Raw genomic sequence first — 22,619 nt, forward strand, 5'->3', positions numbered from 1 at the left:
CGGGAGTAGAATCCTCTGCCCTGCTGAGTCCAGGGCACTGGTTCTATTGCTCTGGCTCTCAGAAGAGTGGATAATTCTGCTTGCAGATAAATGATGTGATTTTCGTTTTGCGAAAAAGGTTTTGGAGGAGAGTCTCTTGGAATTGATAGGCAAGTTCGGTTTGGGATTGAGGAGATGGCCTCAAAAACCTGCAGCCGGTCCCGTCTTCGGTGGCAGTTGAGGCCTAGCGGTTCTAGGCTGTCTGGGCTGAGATCTTTGCTGTGGGCGAGAAGATCTACCCCTGGATGCCAGTGGATAATACAGTCTCTGCCTACAGAAAGGTTTTCTGGTTTCTTTCCTTGGTGGATGGCGAGACATTGATGAGGAAGAGTCTTGCGAGACCGATGATAGTTGGCGCAATGTTTCTGTGTGTTTTTAGTTGAGCCACTGCGCCCTGGACCTTTGACCCAAACAGGTTGTCACCTATGCAGGGCAAATCCACCAGCTTATCCTGTACCTCAGGCCTGAGGTCAGAGGCTTTTAGCCAGGCCCAGCGGCGTGCACTGATTCCTGAGGCTGCCACCCTTGAAGCTGTTTCGAAGTTGTCGTAGGTAGCCCGGACTTTATGCTTTCCAGCTTCAAGTCCTTTATGTATGATAGCCTGAGCTGCATCCTGATACTGTTGAGGTAGGGAGTCAGTAAGTTCCTGCATCTGCTTCCATAGATTCCTTTGGTATTGCGTCATATATAGTTGGTAAGACACTATCCTGGAGGTAAGCATAGCTCCTTGGAATACCTTTCTCCCTAGAGAGTCCAGGAATCGATGATACTTTCCTGGTGGAGTAGAGGAATGAGGTCGTACTCTTTTGGATTTGTTTTGAGCAGACTCAACTACTACAGACTGATGCGGTAACTGTGACTTTTGATAACCAGGAACATGTTGGACAAGATAATTAGTGACCACTCTTATTAATTGGTTGAACGGAACATGGATGTTCCCAAAGTCTGTGTTGTAATTCCAAAAGTACTTTGTGGATAGGAATGGCCAGGACCTCTTTCGGTGGATCTATGAATTGTAAGACTTCTAAAGTTCGCTGCCATGTATCCTGCTCAGACACTAGGTTGAAAGGGATTGTGTCTGCCATATCTTTTATGAAATTAGTGAAGACAAGTCTTCTGGTGGAGACTTTTTCCTTCCTTCAGGAGGAGATGGCTCAGACATGAAGCTTTCAGATGAGGAATCAGTATTTTCCTCCTCCCATGAGTCGTATGGCACTTGTTTTGAAGGAGAAGTAGGAGAAGACCTCAGTGGAAGTGATGGAACCAATGGTCTAAAGAGTCCTGAAGGTCCCGGTTGAGAATCATCAAAAGGGTTTTGTCCAGGAACTTCCCCTATTCCTCTAGGATTAGTAGGGCTAGGTTGCTGTGGGATGGCACCGACGAGGGCGTAGAGTCTATCCATTAGCATTTTAAATATGGAGAATTCCGGTTGCCCTGGAGCCTCAGGCATGGGTACTGGCATCGGTGTTGGTCCTGTTTCGGGGATGGCCCCGGCATCTGTGCTGGCGTCGGGATCAATAGTCGAAGCTCCTGGAGCGTTTCTTGCACCGCCTGGCGGATGAATCCGCTCAGTTCCTCCGTAATAGCTGATGCAGGCAGAGCAGCTATAAGTGGTGGCGGTCGGGGCGTCATGGGTCCTACCACAGGGCCCTGTGGAGGTTCGATGTCCTGCACCTCGATAGAAGGTGAAGGCCTCGGTGTCGAAGGCCTTGGTGTTTCTTGTAAGCGAGGCCAATTGGCTGTCGACTTCTCCAGGGATAATAGAGATTCCGGAATTGAAGGATGTCTATGTCGATGTTTAGACCGGTGCTCCGAGGTTTTTTCTAGCCCGATGCAGACTTGATCGATGCCGCGGATGGGGGTCGGTGATGAGCGATCCCCTGAACCCTCCAGACTATGTTTTTTTAAGGATCATCCTTTTCGAACCTCCGGCCAGAGACGACTGAGTGGACGTCGATGTGGAAGGTAATAGTTGAAGGTGGAACAAATGTTCCATCTTTTCTTGCCGTGCTTTGCGACCTTTAGTGGTCATTTCTGCACATTTTGGGCATGATGAAACATTATGAGACTGGCCCAAACAAAGTACACACTCGAGGTGTGGATCCGTAATCGACATGCTAATTCAGCCTGCTATCAATGGGAAAAGTTTTCCACTAGGCCAGAAACATCCAAAGTGAGCTCAATCAGACCGCGATGCTTACAGCTCCATGGACAAGAAAAGGCTAGAGGGACCCCACGTGTATGCGTGGTATAGGGCATGCTGGGCATGTTCAGCATACCTAGTCAAAGTTCTAGAAAATTTGACATAAACATTTTCCACATCAGGGCTCCATCTGATGATGTCACCCATGTGTGAGGACTACCATAATACTGGCCCTCGTAGAAAATCTTTAACATAGTAGACATGCAAGATAAAATGAATTGAAAAGATAAAGAGCGCTTCAACAATGAAGCAAAAATTATGCATTTGGGATGCAACAATACATTAGCTACGTATCAATTAGAAGAACAAGAATGGAAAACTGTCAAACAAGAAACATCTAGGAGTAATAATTTCAGATGACCTGAAGGTAGCTATTCAATGTAAAGGAACAGGGAAAGCATCTTAAATTATGCTAACTGGAAAATTAGTAAGTGCTGAAAGCTTCTTACTCTGAATAGGATAATTTCACACAGAGCTCTTTACAGAGTTTTGCTGACAGTCTCTTGCTATTTAAAGAATATTTTGGAAATTAACTGAGGGGCCAATATTCAAAGGCATTTATCTGGAAAACTTCTTACTTATCCAGATAAATGCAGATATTTGAATATCACAGACACTTATATGGGTAAAATTTAGCTGGCTAACAGCTCGATCCAGTAAAGTGTGCTCCGTCGGAGCGCACTGTCACCCTGCTCTGGACGCGTGTTTTCCCTTACCCCTTATTCAGTAAGGGGAGGAAAACACGCGGCCCGCCCGCGGCACCTAATAGCGCCCTCAACATGCAAATGCATGTTGATGGCCCTATTAGGTATTCCCTAGCGATCCAGTAAGTAAAATGTGCAGCCAAGCCGCACATTTTACTCTAAGAAATTAGCGCCGCCCAAAGGTCGGCGCTAATTTCTTCCGGCGCCAGGGAAGTGCACAGAAAAGCAGTAAAAACTGCTTTTCTGTGCACCCTCCGACTTAATATCATAGCGATATTAAGTCGGAGGTCCCCAAAAGTAAAAAAAAGTAAAAAAAAAATAAAAAAAAATTTTGAATTCGGCCCGCGGCTGTCGGGCCGAAAACCGGACGCTCAATTTTGCCGGCGTCCGGTTTCCGAGCCCGTGGCTGTCAGCGGGCTCGAGAACCGACGCCGGCAAAATTGAGCGTCGGCTGTCAAACCCGCTGACAGCCGCCGCTCCAGGCCAAAAGGAGGCGCTAGGGACGCGCTAGTGTCCCTAGCGCCTCCTTTTCCCCGTTTGCACCGCGTCGCCTCATTTAAATACTGGATAGCGCGCACCGGCGAGGGGCCGGTGCGCGCGCCGGGAGAGCGGGCGTTCGTCCGCTCTCCCGCGGACTTTACTGGATCGAGCTATAAGTAATTATCCAGACAAGTAGGAAGAGTATTTGGGCATGCCAGGGTGAAATTGAGTTATCCAAATAACTTACTTGGCTAACTCCGATATTTGGAGTGGGCCAAATAAAATATTCAGAAAACTAAATGATTAGTGTTAAAGTTATCTGAGAACGTGTTCCCAGATAGCTGGTTAAGGTTAAAATTATCTTCAAAGAATATAGTCAGTTAAATGACACCAATGCTGTAAAAAAAATAATAAAGCAGTTTAGGGGCCTTGCAGCCCAATCTGCCACCACTACCCCAGTGGCAGAAAAGTGGGCCAAGCCTTTCCAAATATTTAGATCGTTAAACATAATATATGGGCTGGATAAGCACCCCTCCCCCATGGTGAATAAAAATCTACTTACTTAGACTCCTCCTTATTACCCCTTGCCAGCCCATTCATGCACTACCCTCCAGATCACAGTACAGTTGTACCAATCCCAGAGATCCCATCAGAGCAACACTGGAAGCTGCCAGGGGTATGACTACCACAGTCCCAGTGGCACATCATGTTTTGGAGGCTGGCGATGGATGCGAGGATTAGGAGTAGGCTGAAGGAGGATCCAGAGGTAAGTAGATTTTTATTCACCATTCGAGAGGGGCCATCAATCCAGCCTGTAAGCCGTCTTTAAACTTGGCCTAAATGTTTGGAGGTGCTTGGAGGATGGGAACTCAGGCCAGCAGACCCACTATCTGCCGTTATTTTATTTAATATTGTTTTTAATAGCATCAGTGCTACTTAGCCAGCTCCATTCTTTGAATATAGCCTGATAGCTTTGAAACCTAACCTGCAATATTCAAAAGATAGCCGGTTAGGTTTCAGATTTATTTGGTTACAACTTTAAATTGAAGATATTCAGAAAGACATTCATCCAATGAATATCCCTGATAAGTTATCTGGCTAAAATTAGCTAAATAACTTATGTTTTTTGTTTTTCTTAAATATTGGCCTCTGGATATTTTCAACAAAAACCCCCATTTTTTTAATCCAATACAAATGTAACATTTTAAAATCAAGTTACTTTTCTTATACTTGCATAATACTTCTTAATATATTTCTTCTACATTTTTTTCAAAGTTTATTTTATACAAACACTGACTTAACTTGGATTTAAAAGTGCAGTAATACTATAGTTATATCTTCTACAGGGTAAGATCTATGAATATCATGTTGAATGAAAAAACAAGGTACTGCTCATGTCTTAAAATGCCCAGGGGCATCAGCAGTCCTTTGTAAAAGAAAACGCCCTGTTTACTTATTACCAAAATTCAACTTTAAGGAAACTGACGTATACCCAGAAAGCTCAAGCAATAAGGAAATAACTGTATGCTTACCGATACTATAACGCCAAAAATCATTCAGACTGCTGTTTTCACGGCCTCCATGGACATAAACAGATCTTCCATAGAAACAGCAGGCATGTTTATACCGATCACATGGAGCAGGCTCTCCCAGAGGTACATGCTCCCACAGGCACTCTCCAGCTCCAGATTCCTCCTTCATTCCTCTCTCTCTGTCCTCAGTACATCTTTGCTATCAAGCATTGTAGCTGCCCAGATTAGAAAATTTGCTAATACTGGAAGAGCTTGTTCATTGAAAGGTCTCTAAAAAAAAAAAAAAAAAAGTATAATTTAATATTTTTATTTAATCAGAAAAGATAACTTATCAAGGAATGTCATGTGTAATATGTAGGATACACAAGTAAAATAATTGTATAATAGCTGCCAGAATCCTCATACATTGGCAAGGCAGTGGGAAAAACAAGAACTAACGAATTTACATCAACTGAAAGAAGCCTTGATCTCACCTCCTGCTCTAGGGTTACCTGATATAACAAAACCATTTCATCTGTTCATAGATGAGAAGAAAGGAATGGCCATTGGGGTATTGACTCAAACTTTAGGATCATGGGAACGACCTGTTGCATATTTATCAAAAGGAATGGACAATGTTGCTAAAGGATGGCCTGGTTGTCTTCGAAGCATTGCTGCTGCATGTATATTGATACCTGAAGCTGTTAAATTAACATTTGGACAAACTTTACAAGTAACAACTCCTCATACTATCCAAGGACTGCTTGAGACTCATGGACCAAAATGGATGACTAATTCACGTCTTGTTAAGTATCAGGCTTTACTGTGTGAAACACCTGAAATTCAAATATTAGACAGCAAAAACTTGAACCCGGCCACTCTTATGCCGGCACCTGAACCAGTTGCCCATGACTGTGAAGAAGTCATGACTACAATACATTCCAGTAGGCCAGACCTGAGGGATCAACCCTGGCAAGGAGCTTGGACTTTATTCACTGATGGGAGCAGCCAAATCATTCATGAGATACGTTCTGCTGGATATGCTGTAGTATCTGAAGATGAAATCATTGAGGCTCAACCTCTTCCCCCAGGATCGTCTGCACAAAAAGCTGAACTAATTGCCCTTACTCGAGCTCTGCAGTTGGCAGAAGGAAAAACTGTAAATATCTATACAGACTCTAAATATGCCTTCCTTACAATTCAAGTGCTTGGAGCATTATATAAGGAACGAGGTTTCTTGACTGCAGAGGGAAAACAATTGAACAATGCATCAGAAGTACGTGAATTACTAGACGCAGTTTGGCTACCTCGCAAGGTGGCTGTAATGCACTGCAAAGCACACACCAGGAAATCAAATCCTATTGCTCAAGGAAATCAGAGAGCAGATGAAGCAGCAAAAAAGGGCAGCTCGGGAACCCTTCCAAGCAGCATTAATTGCATCGAATCATCAGGCTTCAGGCAGTCCTGGAGCTCATCACCAACTACACCGCTTTCGCTCTTAAACTCTGGGCAAAACAAAATACCAAGATTATGACTGCAGGGTACCAGAATAGACTGGTTTGAGATTACCCTCTGGCCCAGGAAGAAGGGTTTGCGGAACATTTAACCTCTCCAATTGTTGTTTACAGGTAGATGACCAAAGCAAGGTTCTCCAAGACATCACTGATCGCATGGTCAAGATGGCACACGTCCCTGTCCAACAGTGGAATAGTGCTTGGGACTGGGCCAACAGATTCGGTGGTTGGTTTTCCATGATTGGTGGATTGTTTGCTATCCTAGCCAGCTTAATTCTGTTTTGTCTTTTAGGACCCTTTCTTGCTCAACCGCCTTCGTCGGATGATGGAGGACATTGCTGAACGAAAAAAAGCCACACAGCTCCTGTCACTGTACGTGTATTCTTTTGAGCCTATAGAACCTGTTTAACCATCCTCATGTTTTATCCTGGGCCATCTTCCCATACATGACAAGTTCGGGCTACAAAGGGGGGGTGGAGCCAATAGGGCCCATCCATCTCAAACCCGGGAAGAAACCACCGGACTGTTTGGGAAATTAGGGCCCCCTGAGAACTCAATTTGCTAACTTTTCTTGTTTCTGTTTCTTTCAGCCTCACAGCTGCTATGTGATGGTGTGATACTTATCAATCTCTATCTATGATAAGTATCAAAGGGGGGAATGTAGTGGGCTGAAGGCTTCACACTGACAGAGGACAACCTGAAATTCCTGCTAAACAGGACTTCATGTACCAGAATTCCCTGCTTCATGACGGGTTTACTTACAGTCTGCAATACAGCTGTAATTAGGACATTGAGAAACTCTGTCAGCACATTTTCATTTTTAGCTTCGCTGTTCTTATTCTCTGATAAGCTTTCACTGCTGTAACCTAGATTAGAACAATGAATGTATTATGTGCAGGACAGTATTACTATAGACTCGTGAATTCCTTTCCAGAACTGCAAGTCCCGGCAGCCTGTCCTGCAGAACTTGGGAGAAGTTTCACGAAAGTTCCAGGGTGTCTAAGGAGGGGGTCAGTAGCCCCTCAGCCGGGATATGCTTGCTCAGAAAGGCGTAGAACGCATGTGTAAAAGATAAGAAATGTGGAATGTATAAAAGCCAGCTCCTGAAGGGGAGGGGCATGCAGATTTTCTGAGCCATTGTTCTCAGCTGTGTCTTGCATGCAATAAAAGTCTTTCTTTTCGGACCAGTTGTCTGGGGCCTCTTTTCTGACGGTAACAAAAGGAAGGGAAGAATGGAATTGAGAGAAGTCATTTTAAACTTCTCTTTGTGAAGGTGTCTGTTGAGTGAGCATAGGTCCAAGATGGAACGCAGCCCCCCTGACTTCTTGGGAATAAGGAAGTATTGTGAGTAGAAACCTTGATGAAATTGTGGGTAAGGCAATTTCTGAATGCACTTGTTCTGGAGGAGCATTTTGAGTTCCCGAAGGAGAACATAAGAACATGCCATACTGGGTCAGACCAAGGGTCCATCAAGCCCAGCATCCTGTTTCCAACAGTGGCCAATCCAGGCCATAAGAACCTGGCAAGTACCCAAAAACTAAGTCTATTTCATGTTACCTTTGCTAGTAATAGCAGTGGCTATTTTCTAAGTCAACTTAATTAATAGCAGGTAATGGACTTCTCCTCCAAGAACTTATCCAATCCTTTTTTAAACACAGCTATACTAACTGAACTAACCACGTCCTCTAGCAACAAATTCCAGTTTAATTGTGCGTTGAATGAAGAAAAACTTTCTCCGATTAGTTTTAAATGTGCCAAATGCTAACTTCATGGAGTGCCCCCTAGTCTTTCTACTATCTGAAAGACTAAATAACAGATTCACATCTACCCGTTCTAGACCTCTCATGATTTTAAACACCTCTATCATATCCCCCCCTCAGCCATCTCTTCTCCAAGCTGAAAAGTCCTAACCTCTTTAGTCTTTCCTCATAGGGGAGCTGTTGCATTCCCCTTATCATTTTGGTCACCCTTCTCTGTACCTTCTCCATCACAATTATATCTTTTTTGAGATGCGGCGACCAGAATTGTACACAGTATTCAAGGTGGGGTCTCACCATGGAGCAATACAGAGGCATTATGACATTTTCCATTTTATTCACCATTCCCTTCCTAATAATTCCCAACATTCTGTTTGCTTTTTTGACTGCCGCAGCACACTGAACCGACAATTTCAATGTGTTATCCACTATAACACCTAGATCTCTTTCTTGGGTGGTAGCACCTAATATGGAACCTAACATTGTGTAACTATAGCATGGGTTATTTTTCCCCTATATGCATCTCCTTACACTTATCCACATTAAATTTCATCTGCCATTTCAATGCCCAATTTTCCAGTATCACAAGATCTTCCTGCAATTTATCACAATCTACTTGTGATTTATCTACTCTGAACAATTTTGTATCATCTGCAAATTTGATTACATCACTTCATATTTCTTTCCAGATCATTTATAAATATATTGAAAAGTAAGGGTCCCAATACAGATCCCTGAGGCACTCCACTCTCTACTCCCTTCTACTGAGAAAATTGTCCATTTAATCCTACTCTCTGTTTCCTTTCTTTTAGCCAGTTTGTAATCCACGAAAGGACATCGCCATCTATACCATGACTTTTTACTTTTCCTAGAATCCTCTCATGAGGAACCTTATCAAACACCTTCTGAAAATCCAAGTACACTGCATCTACTGGTTCTCCTTTATCCACATGTTTATTAACTCCTTCAAAAAAGTGAAGCAGATTTGTGAGGCAAGACTTGCCTTGGGTAAAGCCATGCTGACTTTGTCCATTAAACCATTTCTTTCTATATGTTCTGTGATTTTGATCTTAGAACACTTTCCACTATTTTTCCTGGCACTGAAGTCAGGCTAACCGGTCTGTAGTTTCCCAGATCGCCCCTGGAGCCCTTTTTAAATATTGGGGTTACATTATTAGCTATCCTCCAGTCTTCAGGTACAATGGATGATTTTAATGATAGGTTACAAATTTTTACTACCGTAATAGGTCTGAAATTTCATTTTTTAGTTCCTTTAGAACCCTGGGATGTATACCATCCAGTCCAGGCGATTTACTACTCTTAAGTTTATCAATCAGGCCTATCACATCTTCTAGGTTCGCCGTGAACCTAGAAGATGTCCTCAATGTGCTGTTTGATGCTTCTGAGGAATTAAGTGCGGGAGGGTTGGGAGGGATGCGAAATGGAGAGAGTAACCTTGTTCTATTATTGTCAGGACCCATTGATCGGATGTGATGTGGTTCCAGCCTGGAAGGAACTGGAACAATCTGCCCCCTACTAGAGGTGTCTGCATCGGTGGCAATAGTAGTTCTTAAACCCCGGCTGGGTTTTTGAGGGTTGAGGGTCAGCTTGTTGACGAGGGGCTCTGGAACGTTGGCATGGTGCCTGGTGTTGGTAAGGTTGTTGCCTGGAAAGCTGATAGGTTAGAGGCTTATAGAATGAGTACAGCTTATAGGCTCTGAAGTTGGTTCTTCTGTAAGTAGCAGAAGAAGAATATTGACGCTTGGATGTGGAAGGTTGATGAGGGGATGTGAGTGAAAGAGCTGCTGTTTTTTGTTGTTCTTTGAGCTTTGGTAAATTTATCCCCAAATAGATTATCGGGACGGCATGGAAGGTTCGCTGACTTATGTACGACGTTCCTAATGGCACTGGATCTCAACCATGCAAGGCGTCTTGCTGCTATGAAGTTTGCAGAGGCTTTGGAGGAAATCTCAAATCCCTCGTAAATAGACCAAAAGAGGTGTCGCAGACCTTCTTCTAGATTGTAGTAATCTGCAGGCAAAGTGGTCTCTGGGGATCCCTGTTACAAATGTGGTTTCAGAGCCTGTAAGTTTTCAAACAGATATTGTGTTATGTAGAATTCATGGTTCTGTATACGTGTATTTAGCATACCAGATTGAAATGACTTTTTTGCGAAGTCATCGAGAGATCTATTATTTCTAGCTGGTGGTGCATTTGAGTGAAGTCGCGACTTCCTTGCCTTCTGCATAGCAGACTCAACCACTATCAAATTATGTGGGAGTTGAACTGCCGAATAGAAGGGGGCGGGGGGGAGAAGGGAGTCTTTCATGCAGTATTTTAGGTCTATTTTTCGTGATGTTGGTGGAGTGGATAGCGGGGTATCCCATACCTTCTCCCTTAGTGCAGTCAATACCGAATGTTGCGGGAGTGCTACCGGCTCATTTGGAGTATTGAAGATTTTTAAAATCCCTAACATTTCCTGTCGTGGATCCAGGATTTTCTTTGTCTCTACAATGAGCATTTGACCTACTTTTTCTAGAAACTGGGAATAAGTGAGGTCTTCTGGTAGAGAGGCAGGTTCAGGCGGGACCTCGGCTGGGTCGGACGGATAACCCGTTGATGAGCCTGATGAAGAATCCATATTTAAAGTTTCTTCAATTGGCGAGGAAGGTCCTCTTGGCAGGTCTTTTGGAGCTGGACCAGGAATAGCGGGGTCTTCTGGAGCAGGCGGTGATACGGCTGGAATATGTCGAGGTGGCAGATTTAACTGCTCCACTGACTGTAGAAACTAAGATAGTATGGATGTGATCTGGGACATAGCTTGGTTGGCTAATCCCGAGGTAGAAGGCAAAAGAGGTGGGTCCGCTACAGGTGGTAAGGCGGCCCTGAGTGTATCTGCCTGTGTGCCTTTAGTTCGTGGAACCTTCCCTGGCGATCTGATAACCTGAGGTACAGGTTCTGGACGGCCAGAGGTAGTACGGCCGATGGAGACTGAAGAGAAGCCAGATAGTGCACCTGGGGAAGATGATGCGATGTCTGACAATTGAGGAGGAGAGATATCCGGGCCAGAGTTGACTAGTAGAGGAGATACATCTCGAGGTCTTTTATGACCGGTGGTGTGCTTCTTGGGCTTCGGCTGCAGAGGAAAGAGATCTGTACCAATGTGCGTCGATGGTGTGTCGACCGAATGTGGATGTGACGCACCGCTGTCTTTGCGTTGAGGCGCCAATTCGGTGCAATGAGCTTCGGTGCACCAACGGCGTCGATGTAGCATGCAGCCACGATGCTACCGACACATCCCCCATGCCCTGTGCCAATTTTTGGCGGGGCAATGACGGCGGGTATTCTAACCGGGGGGGGGGGGTGTCGACTGAAGAAGCCATTCTGTGAGAAGGGGACTTCTTTCTCCTCTTTGGGCCTGAGGAGGATCTTGCCTCCTAAGGGACATAAGGGCCCGATGATCTTGTTTTTAGTTGTTGGATCTTGACAGCTCGCTGACACTGCACTCTCGGGGACATGCGGCTGCAGTCCTCACAGTTTGCCTGGTCATGATCTGAACCCAGGCATAAATAACAAGATATGGGGCCATCAGTGACCGACATAATCTTGCCACAGGCACAGAATATAAACCCTGATCGAGGCATCTCGCTGGATTCACTCTCCTGTGGTTTGATGGCTTTCTTTTTTTCTCACAGAAAATTTCCTCTCAGAAGAAAAGAGCTCCGCGTGCATACAGTCACGCGAAACAAAAGGGACTGAGGAGCCTCAGGCAAGCGTGGGAAGATACAAGAGGGAGCACCTAGCTGAAAGACTTTACTAATCTTAGAGAGCTCCGCCACCTAGTGGCACGGAAGACGTACCCAGACAGCATGGCTAATTTAGCTGCTTATCTACGTGAAAATAAGTAGCACAATCATACAAAACCAGTGTTCCATATAGTATGTGCCTATTTGTTATGCAGTGATTACATTAGTGTGCACTGTGTACTATTATTTTTTTTTAAACAAAAAATCTAATAGGGGTTTGGGCATATTCTAACCCTATATACTGTAGCAAATACCTAAAAAATAGCATTCTTTTGTCTCCAGTGAACTTGCAAAAATGCTAAAATAACATTAAAAGGAAGATTTACACCTTCTATAGATACCATTCAGGTTTTGTCTCAAAATATCACACCCCTAGTGCTGGCACTCTGGTTCTTTCCTACAGTAGATATCACTCATCCTAAAACCAGTGATGCTCTGGCAATCAATCCACATGGCGTATCATAGTTACAATCCTAACATCAGTGGTATGACTGCATCACGCTTCCAAGCAGGCTGGGGTAACCTCACACAGCAGACATTGTTGATATTTTTCCATGCTATAGATGCTAATAGTCTGTGCTTATGTCCCAAGGCTGGCCATCTGGAGACTTAAAGGTTAGCCAATTTGCTTTCAGCTGTCTGCAATGAAAAAGCAGCTGATTCAACTGAAAGTGGAATTGCTCAGGTTTCAGAAAACCTCCCCCTCCATGGTGCATCCAGAATATCTCCCCCAGCTTCCACAGAGGATTCAGAAACCCAAGAATAAGTGGTTTACAGTGGAGTCTGGCAGAACAAGACATATGACTATATGACACCCAATTTCCCCAACTGAGCAGCATCCTGAATATAACTCCCACATAGAAGTCAGACATCCAGAATTCAGAAACCCAGGAATAAATGGATTTCAGTTGATCTGGCAGAATAATGCCTGCGATAAAAAGACACCCAATCTCCACACAGTTACCCTTACATAATATCTTTTTTGCATTGGATAACAAAGAAGCTCCAGGAATGGACAATGAGGTGATGTTTGAAAGGGATGTAGTCACCCAGTGTACCCAGAAACCAAACATTATCAAAGATCACAAAAGTAAGCTATTTCCACTGGAAGACTCAGAGGAACCAATCTGGAAAATAATTTTGATGGGGACACAACAGTTAAATGCCTTCCAGGATCCTCAGCCAGTATAAATCCCAACCAGATAGTCAACGCAATTACAGGAAAAAAAGTAGATACTCCGATATCAATGCTAACATCCATCTGGGGACCAATGACCTTGCTAGACATGGTACCTTTGCAGTACAAAAAGATTTCCAAAATCTAGGGAAGAAGATTAGACATGGCAATGACCACTGCCTTTTCAAAAGTATTACTTGTTCAAGGAACATAAGAACATAAGAAAATGCCATACTGGGTCAGACCAAGGGTCCATCAAGCCCAGCATCCTGTTTCCAACAGTGGCCAATCCAGGCCATAAGAACCTGGCAAGTACCCAAAAACTAAGTCTATTCCATGTAACCATTACTAATGGCAGTGGCTATTCTCTAAGTGAACTTAATAGCAGGTAATGGACTTCTCCTCCAAGAACTTATCCAATCCTTTTTTAAACACAGCTATACTAACTGCACTAACCACATTCTCTGGCAACAAATTCCAGAGTTTAATTGTGCGTTGAGTAAAAAAGAACTTTCTCCGATTAGTTTTAAATGTGCCCCATGCTAACTTCATGGAGTGCCCCCTAGTCTTTCTACTATCCGAAAAAGTAAATAACCGATTCACATCTACCCGTTCTAGACCTCTCATGATTTTAAACACCTCTATCATATCCCCCCTCAGTCGTCTCTTCTCCAAGCTGAAAAGTCCTAACCTCTTTAGTCTTTCCTCATAGGGGAGTTGTTCCATTCCCCTTATCATTTTGGTAGCCCTTCTCTGTACCTTCTCCATTGCAATTATATCTTTTTTGAGATGCGGCGACCAGAATTGTACACAGTATTCAAGGTGCGGTCTCACCATGGAGCGATACAGAGGCATTATGACATTTTCCGTTTTATTCACCATTCCTTTTCTAATAATTCCCAACATTCTGTTTGCTTTTTTGACTGCCGCAGCACACTGCATCGACGATTTCAATGTGTTATCCACTATGACACCTAGATCTCTTTCTTGGGTTGTAGCACCTAATATGGAACCCAACATTGTGTAATTATAGCATGGGTTATTTTACCCTATATGCATAACCTTGCACTTATCCACATTAAATTTCATCTGCCATTTGGATGCCCAATTTTCCAGTCTCACAGGGTCTTCCTGCAATTTATCACAATCTGCTTGTGATTTAACTACTCTGAACAATTTTGTGTCATCTGCAAATTTGATTATCTCACTCGTCGTATTTCTTTCCAGATCATTTATAAATATATTGAACAGTAAGGGTCCCAATACAGATCCCTGAGGCACTCCACTGTCCACTCCCTTCCACTGAGAAAATTGCCCATTTAATCCTACTCTCTGTTTTCTGTCTTTTAGCCGGTTTGCAATCCACGAAAGGATATCGCCACCTATCCCATGACTTTTTACTTTTCCTAGAAGCCTCTCATGAGGAACTTTGTCAAACGCCTTCTGAAGATCCAAGTATACTATATCTACTGGTTCACCTTTATCCACATGTTTATTAACTCCTTCAAAAAAGTGAAGCAGATTTGTGAGGCAAGACTTGCCCTGGGTAAAGCCATGCTGACTTTGTTCCATTAAACCATGTCTTTCTATATGTTCTGTGATTTTGATGTTTAGAACACTTTCCACTATTTTTCCTGGCACTGAAGTCAGGCTAACCGGTCTGTAGTTTCCCGGATCGCCCCTGGAGCCCTTTTTAAATATTGGGGTTACATTTGCTATCCTCCAGTCTTCAGGTACAATGGATGATTTTAATGATAAGTTACAAATTTTTACTAATAGGTCTGAAATTTCATTTTTTAGTTCCTTCAGAACTCTGGGGTGTATACCATCCGGTCCAGGTGATTTACTACTCTTCAGTTTGTCAATCAGGCCTACCACATCTTCTAGGTTCACCATGATTTGATTCAGTCCATCTGAATCATTACCCATGAAAACCTTCTCCATTACGGGTACCTCCCCAACATCCTCTTCAGTAAACACCGAAGCAAAGAAATCATTTAATCTTTCCGCGATGGCCTTATCTTCTCTAAGTGCCCTTTTAACCCCTCGATCATCTAACGGTCCAACTGACTCCCTCACAGGCTTTCTGCTTCGGATATATTTAAAAAAGTTTTTACTGTGAGTTTTTGCCTCTACAGCCAACTTCTTTTCAAATTCTCTCTTAGCCTGTCTTATCAATGTCTTACATTTAACTTGCCAATGTTTATGCTTTATCCTATTTGCTTCTTCCAATTTTTGAATGAAGATCTTTTGGCTAAAATAGCTTCTTTCACCTCCCCTTTTGACCATGCCGGTAATCGTTTTGCCTTCTTTCCACCTTTCTTAATGTGTGGTATACATCTGGACTGTGCTTCTAGAATGGTATTTTTTAACAATGACCACGCCTCTTTGACATTTTTTACTTTTGTAGCTGCTCCTTTCAGTTTTTTTCTAACAATTTTTCTCATTTTATCAAAGTTTCCCTTTTGAAAGTTTAGCACGAGAGCCTTGGATTTGCACACTGTTCCTTTTGCAGTCATTAAATCAAATTTGATCATATTATGATCACTATTGCCAAGCGGCCCCACCACCGTTACCTCTCTCACCAAGTCCTGTGCTCCACTGAGAATTAGATCTAAAATTGCTCCCTCACTAGTCGGTTCCTGAACCAATTGCTCCATAAAGCTATCATTTATTCCATCCAGGAAAGGGAAGGAAAGGCTCTGCCTTATAGATAACTTCAACATCTGGTTCAAAACATGGTATAGAGCAAGTAGTTTTGGTTACATTGGTGGCTGGGGCCATGTATGGAGCAGTAAAATATTATATTGTTATGGATGGTCTACATTTGTCCTTGGTACACCCCCACAGAAAGTGCAGTAAAAAGATTGCATAGCCCAGATTTCTTTAAGTTCAAATGACTTTATTATTCATAAGTCTGGCAACTCCACTGTTTGAGAATGGCAATTGACACGGACCCGTGTTTCGCCAAGGCTGCGTCGGGAGGGACAAGCAATGCTTATACAGCGATTCTAAGATACAAACATAAAATGAAGGACTATGTTAGATAATGGATATACAAACCGACCAACACAAATCTCAGGACATAAAAAACCTTTTACATACCGTATATTCCTTTAAACAAATTTTGCAGGGAGCACGTAAGAGTTTACATCGAGTGTATTTTTAAAGTACTGAGAAAAAGCGCCAAAACAGTAAGGACCAATCAGAGTACAGGAGACGACAGCCAAGCCAGATCAAGGCAACCAGAGCCTATCATGATCAAGTAAAATATGTCCATTCGAGTTCCTTATTGAGTCCGTGAGGTGTTACGGTATTTAGAATGTAAATCCACCTGCTCTTTGCGAATTAAATGCTCAGAGAAGTTGCCTCCTCGATTAGGACAACTAATTACTTCTAACACAAAGAAAAATATGTCAGAAATAGTGTGAGAGCACTGGGTCCAATGGTCAGTCAAAGGTGCATTTTCTCATAGGTGTTTAATATTAGAGCGATGTTCAGTGATTCTGGTTTTAATTTTTCGAATAGTCTTCCCAACATACAATTTCTGACATGGACATCAAATAATATAGATGACTCCTTCTGAATTACAATCTGAGAAGCTCCTCAATACATATTTTTTGCCTGTACTGGGGTTTATAAATTCAGTTACAGAACTTGTGAGTGGACATACAGAGCATTGTCCACACGGTTTATGTTCACCAACAACCTGTTGGTCAGTGTATGCTGGTTTGAAGTCTGATTGTGTTAGTAAATCACGTAAATTTGCTCCTCTCCGATGTGTGAAACGGAGAGTGCCCTGAAAAAGGTTATGCAAAGATAGAGCATGCCAATGTTTACGAAAATATGGGAAATTGGACAGCTTAAAGGAGAAAATGGCAGAATACAATTTAAAGTCATGTCCGTGCTCTGATTGCGTGGCAAAAACAAGAGATCTCTGTTAATGTTCAAAGCCCTTTTAAATGCCTGTTTCACCACAGCACTGAGTCGATGGTTTTTTGCCCGACTGGAATCTGATTTTTTTTTTTTTTTAACCAAATCTGAGGAGAGTCGTGGCTCCGCATGCGTTCCCGCTCACAGAAAAGACAGACTGAGGAGAATCTGTCTTCCTGCGCGGGAACACACGCACAGCCACACAGAGCAAAGCTCTGTATCAGCTTTGGGAAGCTCCGCCTCCGACTGACAGTCCCATGACAGCATGCCTAATTCAGCCCTGCTATCGACGGGAAAAATGGCCAGTGCAGGCCTGAGCTCACAGGGATCTTCACTAGCTTCGGAGATGATTACAGAGCAGACTATGGTGATAGTAACGGCTTTAAGTAATAAGCTCTCCTCAATTTCAAAGCAAATAGCTGATCTTAAATCAGCTCTATCAGAACTGAATCCGTGAATTGAGAATGTCAAGGGAAAAATTTCAGTTATCAAGGATGAGGCGGTGGCCCATGAGGGGAGAATTATTACAATGGAAAAGATGAGAAAATGACAATAGGAAAAACTGAACAATCTAGAAAACCGATCTAGCTGAAATAATATCAAAATTATCCGTCTGCCAGAGAACATTTCAGAACAAAACTTGTCAGACTTTTTGGAAAAGTGGCTCCCAGATATTTTGAATCTCCCAGAATTGAAAAATTCCATGTGGCTAAAACGAGCACACCGTTTGGGCAGCAAGCACAAAGGCAAAACTCGGCCGCGCATAACCTTAGTGAAAATTCTAAACTTCGTGCATAAGCAACTGATAATGCAAAAATTTTGCAAGATGAGAGAGTTAAAATACCAAGATCTTTCCATCTGTTTGTTTCAAGATTACTCGCTCCAAGTGTCAGCCAATCGCAGAGAGTTTAATCCGATATGTACATCTTTTCAACTTCCACTTTTCCCCTTGGACAATCTCAACTGTTTCAAGCTATTGATGCTCCCTTTTTATGAAGAACTCAGTTATCTCTGTCTACCTATTCAGTGTACCTATCCTGTGTACTCTATGTACATGAGTTCCTCTTCTTTTTGATGCCATTTCCCATAATTGTTAAATTTAAAGTTTAAAAAATCCTTCAATGTAACAAGTTGTTCTTTATGTAAACCGGAGTGAAGGCAACTATGCTATACCTCGGTATATAAAAAAATGCTAAATAAATAAATAAAAATAAATACATCAGTGGCGCAGAAAAAATAATCAGGTTTGCATTACAATACCCGGAAAGTCTCCGGATATGGCATAATGACACAGTTCAAATTTTCAATTAAGTTGAGAAAGCAAAATGGTTTTTGGATGCTTTATAAAGTCCTTCTGTAAGATCAAGAGAATTTTGGGCAATCGGAAGGTTTGCATTCAGGCAGCCAGGAAGTTTTAGATGCCTGGCTTACAAGTTTGTTTTGAATTTAAGCAATGTTGAGTCTAATATGATAGGCGATATCCACAGACATCATAACTTCTCTTCTGGTACTTTGCCAGGCTGATCCAGTGGGATCCCCGAGGGTCATGCCAGAAATGTCCCCAGATAGAATCAAGGACTGTCCTAGCCTTCTGTGAATATGCGAGTTACGAGCAAGGATGTTCTGGAGCCTCTTGGGTCATACCGGAGATGGCCCTATTGAATCGGAGATTGTGTGGTTGAAATTCTTTAGGTGGGAACTTTAGTCATTTGAGGGGTACGGAAATGGTCTCAGGGGTAGAGGGTGAAGAGAAAACCTCACCCGGATGTTTAGACAAATGATGCACGGGTTTTTTTTGGAATTTTAGTACCCTTGGAAGACTTCATCATAAAGCTATGGTAAACTATAATGAACAGAGAAATACTACCAGTATTTTTGTGGCAGATGTCCACTATCTCGTTAAACTGAGACTTTGGAGATGTTGGTGGGGATGGCACCCATACACATTATATACAGCTCTCATGCTCTCATTAGGAGAGTTGTTGCAATGAGGGGAAGAAGGGGGGACAAGAAGGGGGATGCAAGGGGTGGAAGAGGTGGGATATGCAAGGTGACAAGTGTAGATTGGCGATATAGGAGGTGGGAAGGAGATAAATTTTTGGGTAGTAAAAAAGTCTCAGAATGGGAATGCTCGGGTTGGTGGGAGGCGCAGCTGGGAACCTCACACCTTACTACAGCAATGTTCAAGGGTTTTAAGTCAAATATATTTTCAAGGGTGATCAAATAAGAATTGTTTCCCAGAATGTTGATGGTCTAGGTTTCCCGATAAAAAGGAAAAAGATAATGCAAACTTTACAAAAAGACAAGCAGCTGTGGCCTGCATCCAAGAGATGCATTTTTTCAGAGATAGAAAGCAAGAAGCCTAAAAGGAAATGGGTAAAAAGAGTGCTATTTCTCAACTGTAAACGGGGAAAAAAAGGGAAGGGTAGCAATTTTACCGAATAAGAATGTTCATTTTCAGTTGACACAAATAAAAGATACAGAGGGTAGATTTCTGATTTTCTTTGGGAAAATCAATGGGAAGGAAATCATGATTTGCAGTCTATATGCCCCAAATGAATATAATCATACATTCTTTACAGGGCTGGCAAGTACATTAATAGCAGGGTAACAAATACTATGGCCTGATTTTAAAAGGCATTTACATACTTAAAATTACAGGTTTTACACATGTAAATGCAATTTACCCTTGTAAGTGGGCTTTTGGAAATTGCTACAATAGCAGTTACATTTACAAGTATAAATGTTTTTGAGAGTTACTCCCTATAAGTTCAGTGCATAAGAGAAACAGTTCAAGAATTCAGCAGATCATGATGGTGCTATTTCTTCCCTATACCAATAACTTTCTTTGGTTACAAAAATCTCACAAGATACAAAACTATAACCACTATTACCCTGGGATCAAACTGCATATGGGTGGAAGGGGGGGGGGGAGGGAGGAAGAAACAATCACTGAACAAACAATGCCCCCTTCTTCCTTTTTCAGCTTGCAGATTCAGGCTGACTGAAAAGAGCGATATGGCATGCCGCTCCCAGCTTGGCACCCAGAGCAATTGCCCTTCTTGCACACTCAGGCTCAGGGGCTAGGAGGTAGAGAGGGAGTAAGCATTAGGGATGTGCATTGTTTCATCAGTACACTTGGTAAACAGAGAGTATATGCCTAGCTCATTATTAAAAATACACACATACTATCTGTTTTTACCCATGTACTATAAAGTTGGCAAGTTACATACCTACCACCGAAACAGTTGAAATAATTGCACATCCCCAGTAAACATGCTAGTGCTGGCATCAGGCTGGTAACATAGTAAGCGATGGTAAATAAAAACAATAGTCTATCCAATCTACCCAGCAAGGTGAATGGCTGTGTGGGTAACTGCCACTCGAACCACATTCAAAACTACCATCATACTACCCCAGTGCTTCATTTCTGCCTTCTTAGCATTAGGGATCCTCTGTGTTTATGTCGTGCCCTTTTGAATTCTGTCACTGTTTTTGTCTTGTGCACCACCTCTATGTTTGAGAGAATTTCCTCTCGCATCTGCTCATCCCCATGAATTAAGTAACTATATGTAGCTATCAGTGTTTCAGTTACTTGGGGGGGGGGGGGTAGCTAATTTTCAAAAGGATTAGCATGCATAAATCCTGCTTTATGCACATACATCACCTTCTGAAAAAAAAACAAAACAAAAACTGGAGGTTAGGCAGGGAAACACATAACAATTTCACATGTACTTTTACCCCCACCCTTACCTTAGGCACACCAGGGGGAACGAAAGCATTTACACAGCTACTTTGCATTTTCAAGGGTATGCGGATATATGTACATTACGTGACAGCTGGTATGCGGATATATGTACATTGTGTGACAGCTGCTGGGCAGCAGCCAGAACTTCCCGCATGCGCTGGCACATCCCAGGAGCTTTTGAAGCAGCCCGGTGCGCACAGGTCAGCTTTGGTGCCCAGAGGGAGAATAACGAGGGTGCGGGATTTCACCCCGAAAATTAAGTGCAGCAGGGCAGTGTCAGTTTTTGGGTGCCTTTAGAAATTTGACCAAGTAGACACTGTCCCGGAAAGCTCATGCGTCAATAAACTGGCTAGTCTATATAAGGTGCCGCCCGACTCCTGTCTTTTTTTTTTTTTTCCTTTCAGAATTTCTGTCACCCTAGGCACTTCCCTGTGCCTAAATCCAGCCCCGGCCCTCCCAGCATAAAGATTCGGCTCCTGCGCGAGAGAGGGAACGGCGCCTCCTACTCCCCCGCCGGGGCGGCCGCCGTTCAGAGGACCCGCGAGAAGCCCAAGAGCCGAGGGCTCGGACCTCTCTCTCTCAGCCCGTCCCGCACGAGCCTCCTCAGACCCCTCCGTCAATCTGAGCGCTCACCTACAGGAGCCCAGCTCTCCTCGCCTGACGCGGGGAACCACAGCAGTCACACGTCGTCCTCCTACTCCAAAACCCAGGGCGCTGCTCCGACGCGTTTCCCCCCTCCCCCGCCAGAACCGTCACGACCACGCCCCGGCAGCTCCAGAGACTCCGGTTTCAGCCCCTCCGGGGAAAATACAGCTCGCCCGCAGCCCTGACAAGCTCTGCCGGGGAAAAAGCCGCCCCCTCACGGCGCGCCTAGAGCCAATCTCGCCGCCCCCAACGGACGTTACCTCAGGGGTACGTGACGCAAACGGCCGGGGGCGCGCGCCGTCAACGGAATCCCGTTACTAGCGCGAGCCGGCCCTCAGCCAAAGCGGAGGATGAGCAGGAATGTCCTCCCACAGCCAATCAGGTTAACTTGGCCTTGAGCCTCCCACCGCCACCCTCTTGCTCCTTTCACTTTTTTTTTTCAAGCCAAAGAGTGTTTTGTTTTTTTTTTATCCAACCAATTTTACAGATTTTTCCCCCCCGCGCCAGAGTGTAGGGGATGCCCTATATAGTCTAAAAGAGCCAGGCTTAGTGGTGATGGTGTCGCTGGTTATCACAGTTGCCAATTTATGCATAGGCAGCAGAACCGCGTGAACCATCGAAGTCGTGGCCCAACCAGTGTTTTCCCAGACACGGTATCAGCACTGACACAAGCAATACTTTTTGGAATTTTGTTTGAAACAATCAGTTGGAGATATTTTTTTTGTTGCTCATTGGATTGAAGTTATTTTTGGTTGCAGTAAAGTTTTTTCTTGGGACACCCCACCAGCGTGTGCACAGTTGTTTGTGAGAATGCAAGGACATCCTAATCGGGAGTACACCTAAGAACATAAGAAATTACCATTAGAGATGTGAATCTTGTGATCGATCGTCTTAACGATCGATTTCGGCTGGGGGGGAGGCAATCGGGTCGTCGCGGTTTTGTTTTTGTAAATATCGTGTAAATCGGGGGAGGGCGGGAAAACCGGCACACTAAAACATCCCTAAAACCCACCCCGACCCTTTAAAATAAATCCCCCACCCTCCCGAACCCCCCCAAAATGCCTTAAATTACCTGGGGTCCAGAGCGGGGGTCCCGGTGTGA

General features: G+C 43.6%; 1 protein-coding gene across 9 annotated transcripts in view; it reads right to left on the reverse strand.

Annotated features, from left to right (window-relative positions):
• The window catches only part of LOC115093445 (actin-fragmin kinase-like), a 256,956-nt gene extending 235,074 nt beyond the window's left edge, over positions 1-21,882 (reverse strand). For 3 of the 9 annotated variants that reach the window (XM_029605167.1, XM_029605168.1, XM_029605159.1), the window contains exons 1-2: positions 21,506-21,771; positions 4,959-5,228 (exon numbers count right to left, since the gene is read on the reverse strand). In XM_029605167.1, the coding sequence (XP_029461027.1) occupies positions 4,959-5,127 (169 nt within the window). In that variant the 5' untranslated portion in view covers positions 5,128-5,228; positions 21,506-21,771. The other 6 variants (XM_029605165.1, XM_029605164.1, XM_029605161.1 and 3 more) reach the window with 5 other exon arrangements.
• Between the last annotated feature and the right edge of the window lie 737 nt (positions 21,883-22,619).

Source organism: Rhinatrema bivittatum, chromosome 6 (genome assembly GCF_901001135.1).
Source record: "Rhinatrema bivittatum chromosome 6, aRhiBiv1.1, whole genome shotgun sequence".
In the NCBI taxonomy this organism is placed as follows: domain Eukaryota; kingdom Metazoa; phylum Chordata; class Amphibia; order Gymnophiona; family Rhinatrematidae; genus Rhinatrema; species Rhinatrema bivittatum.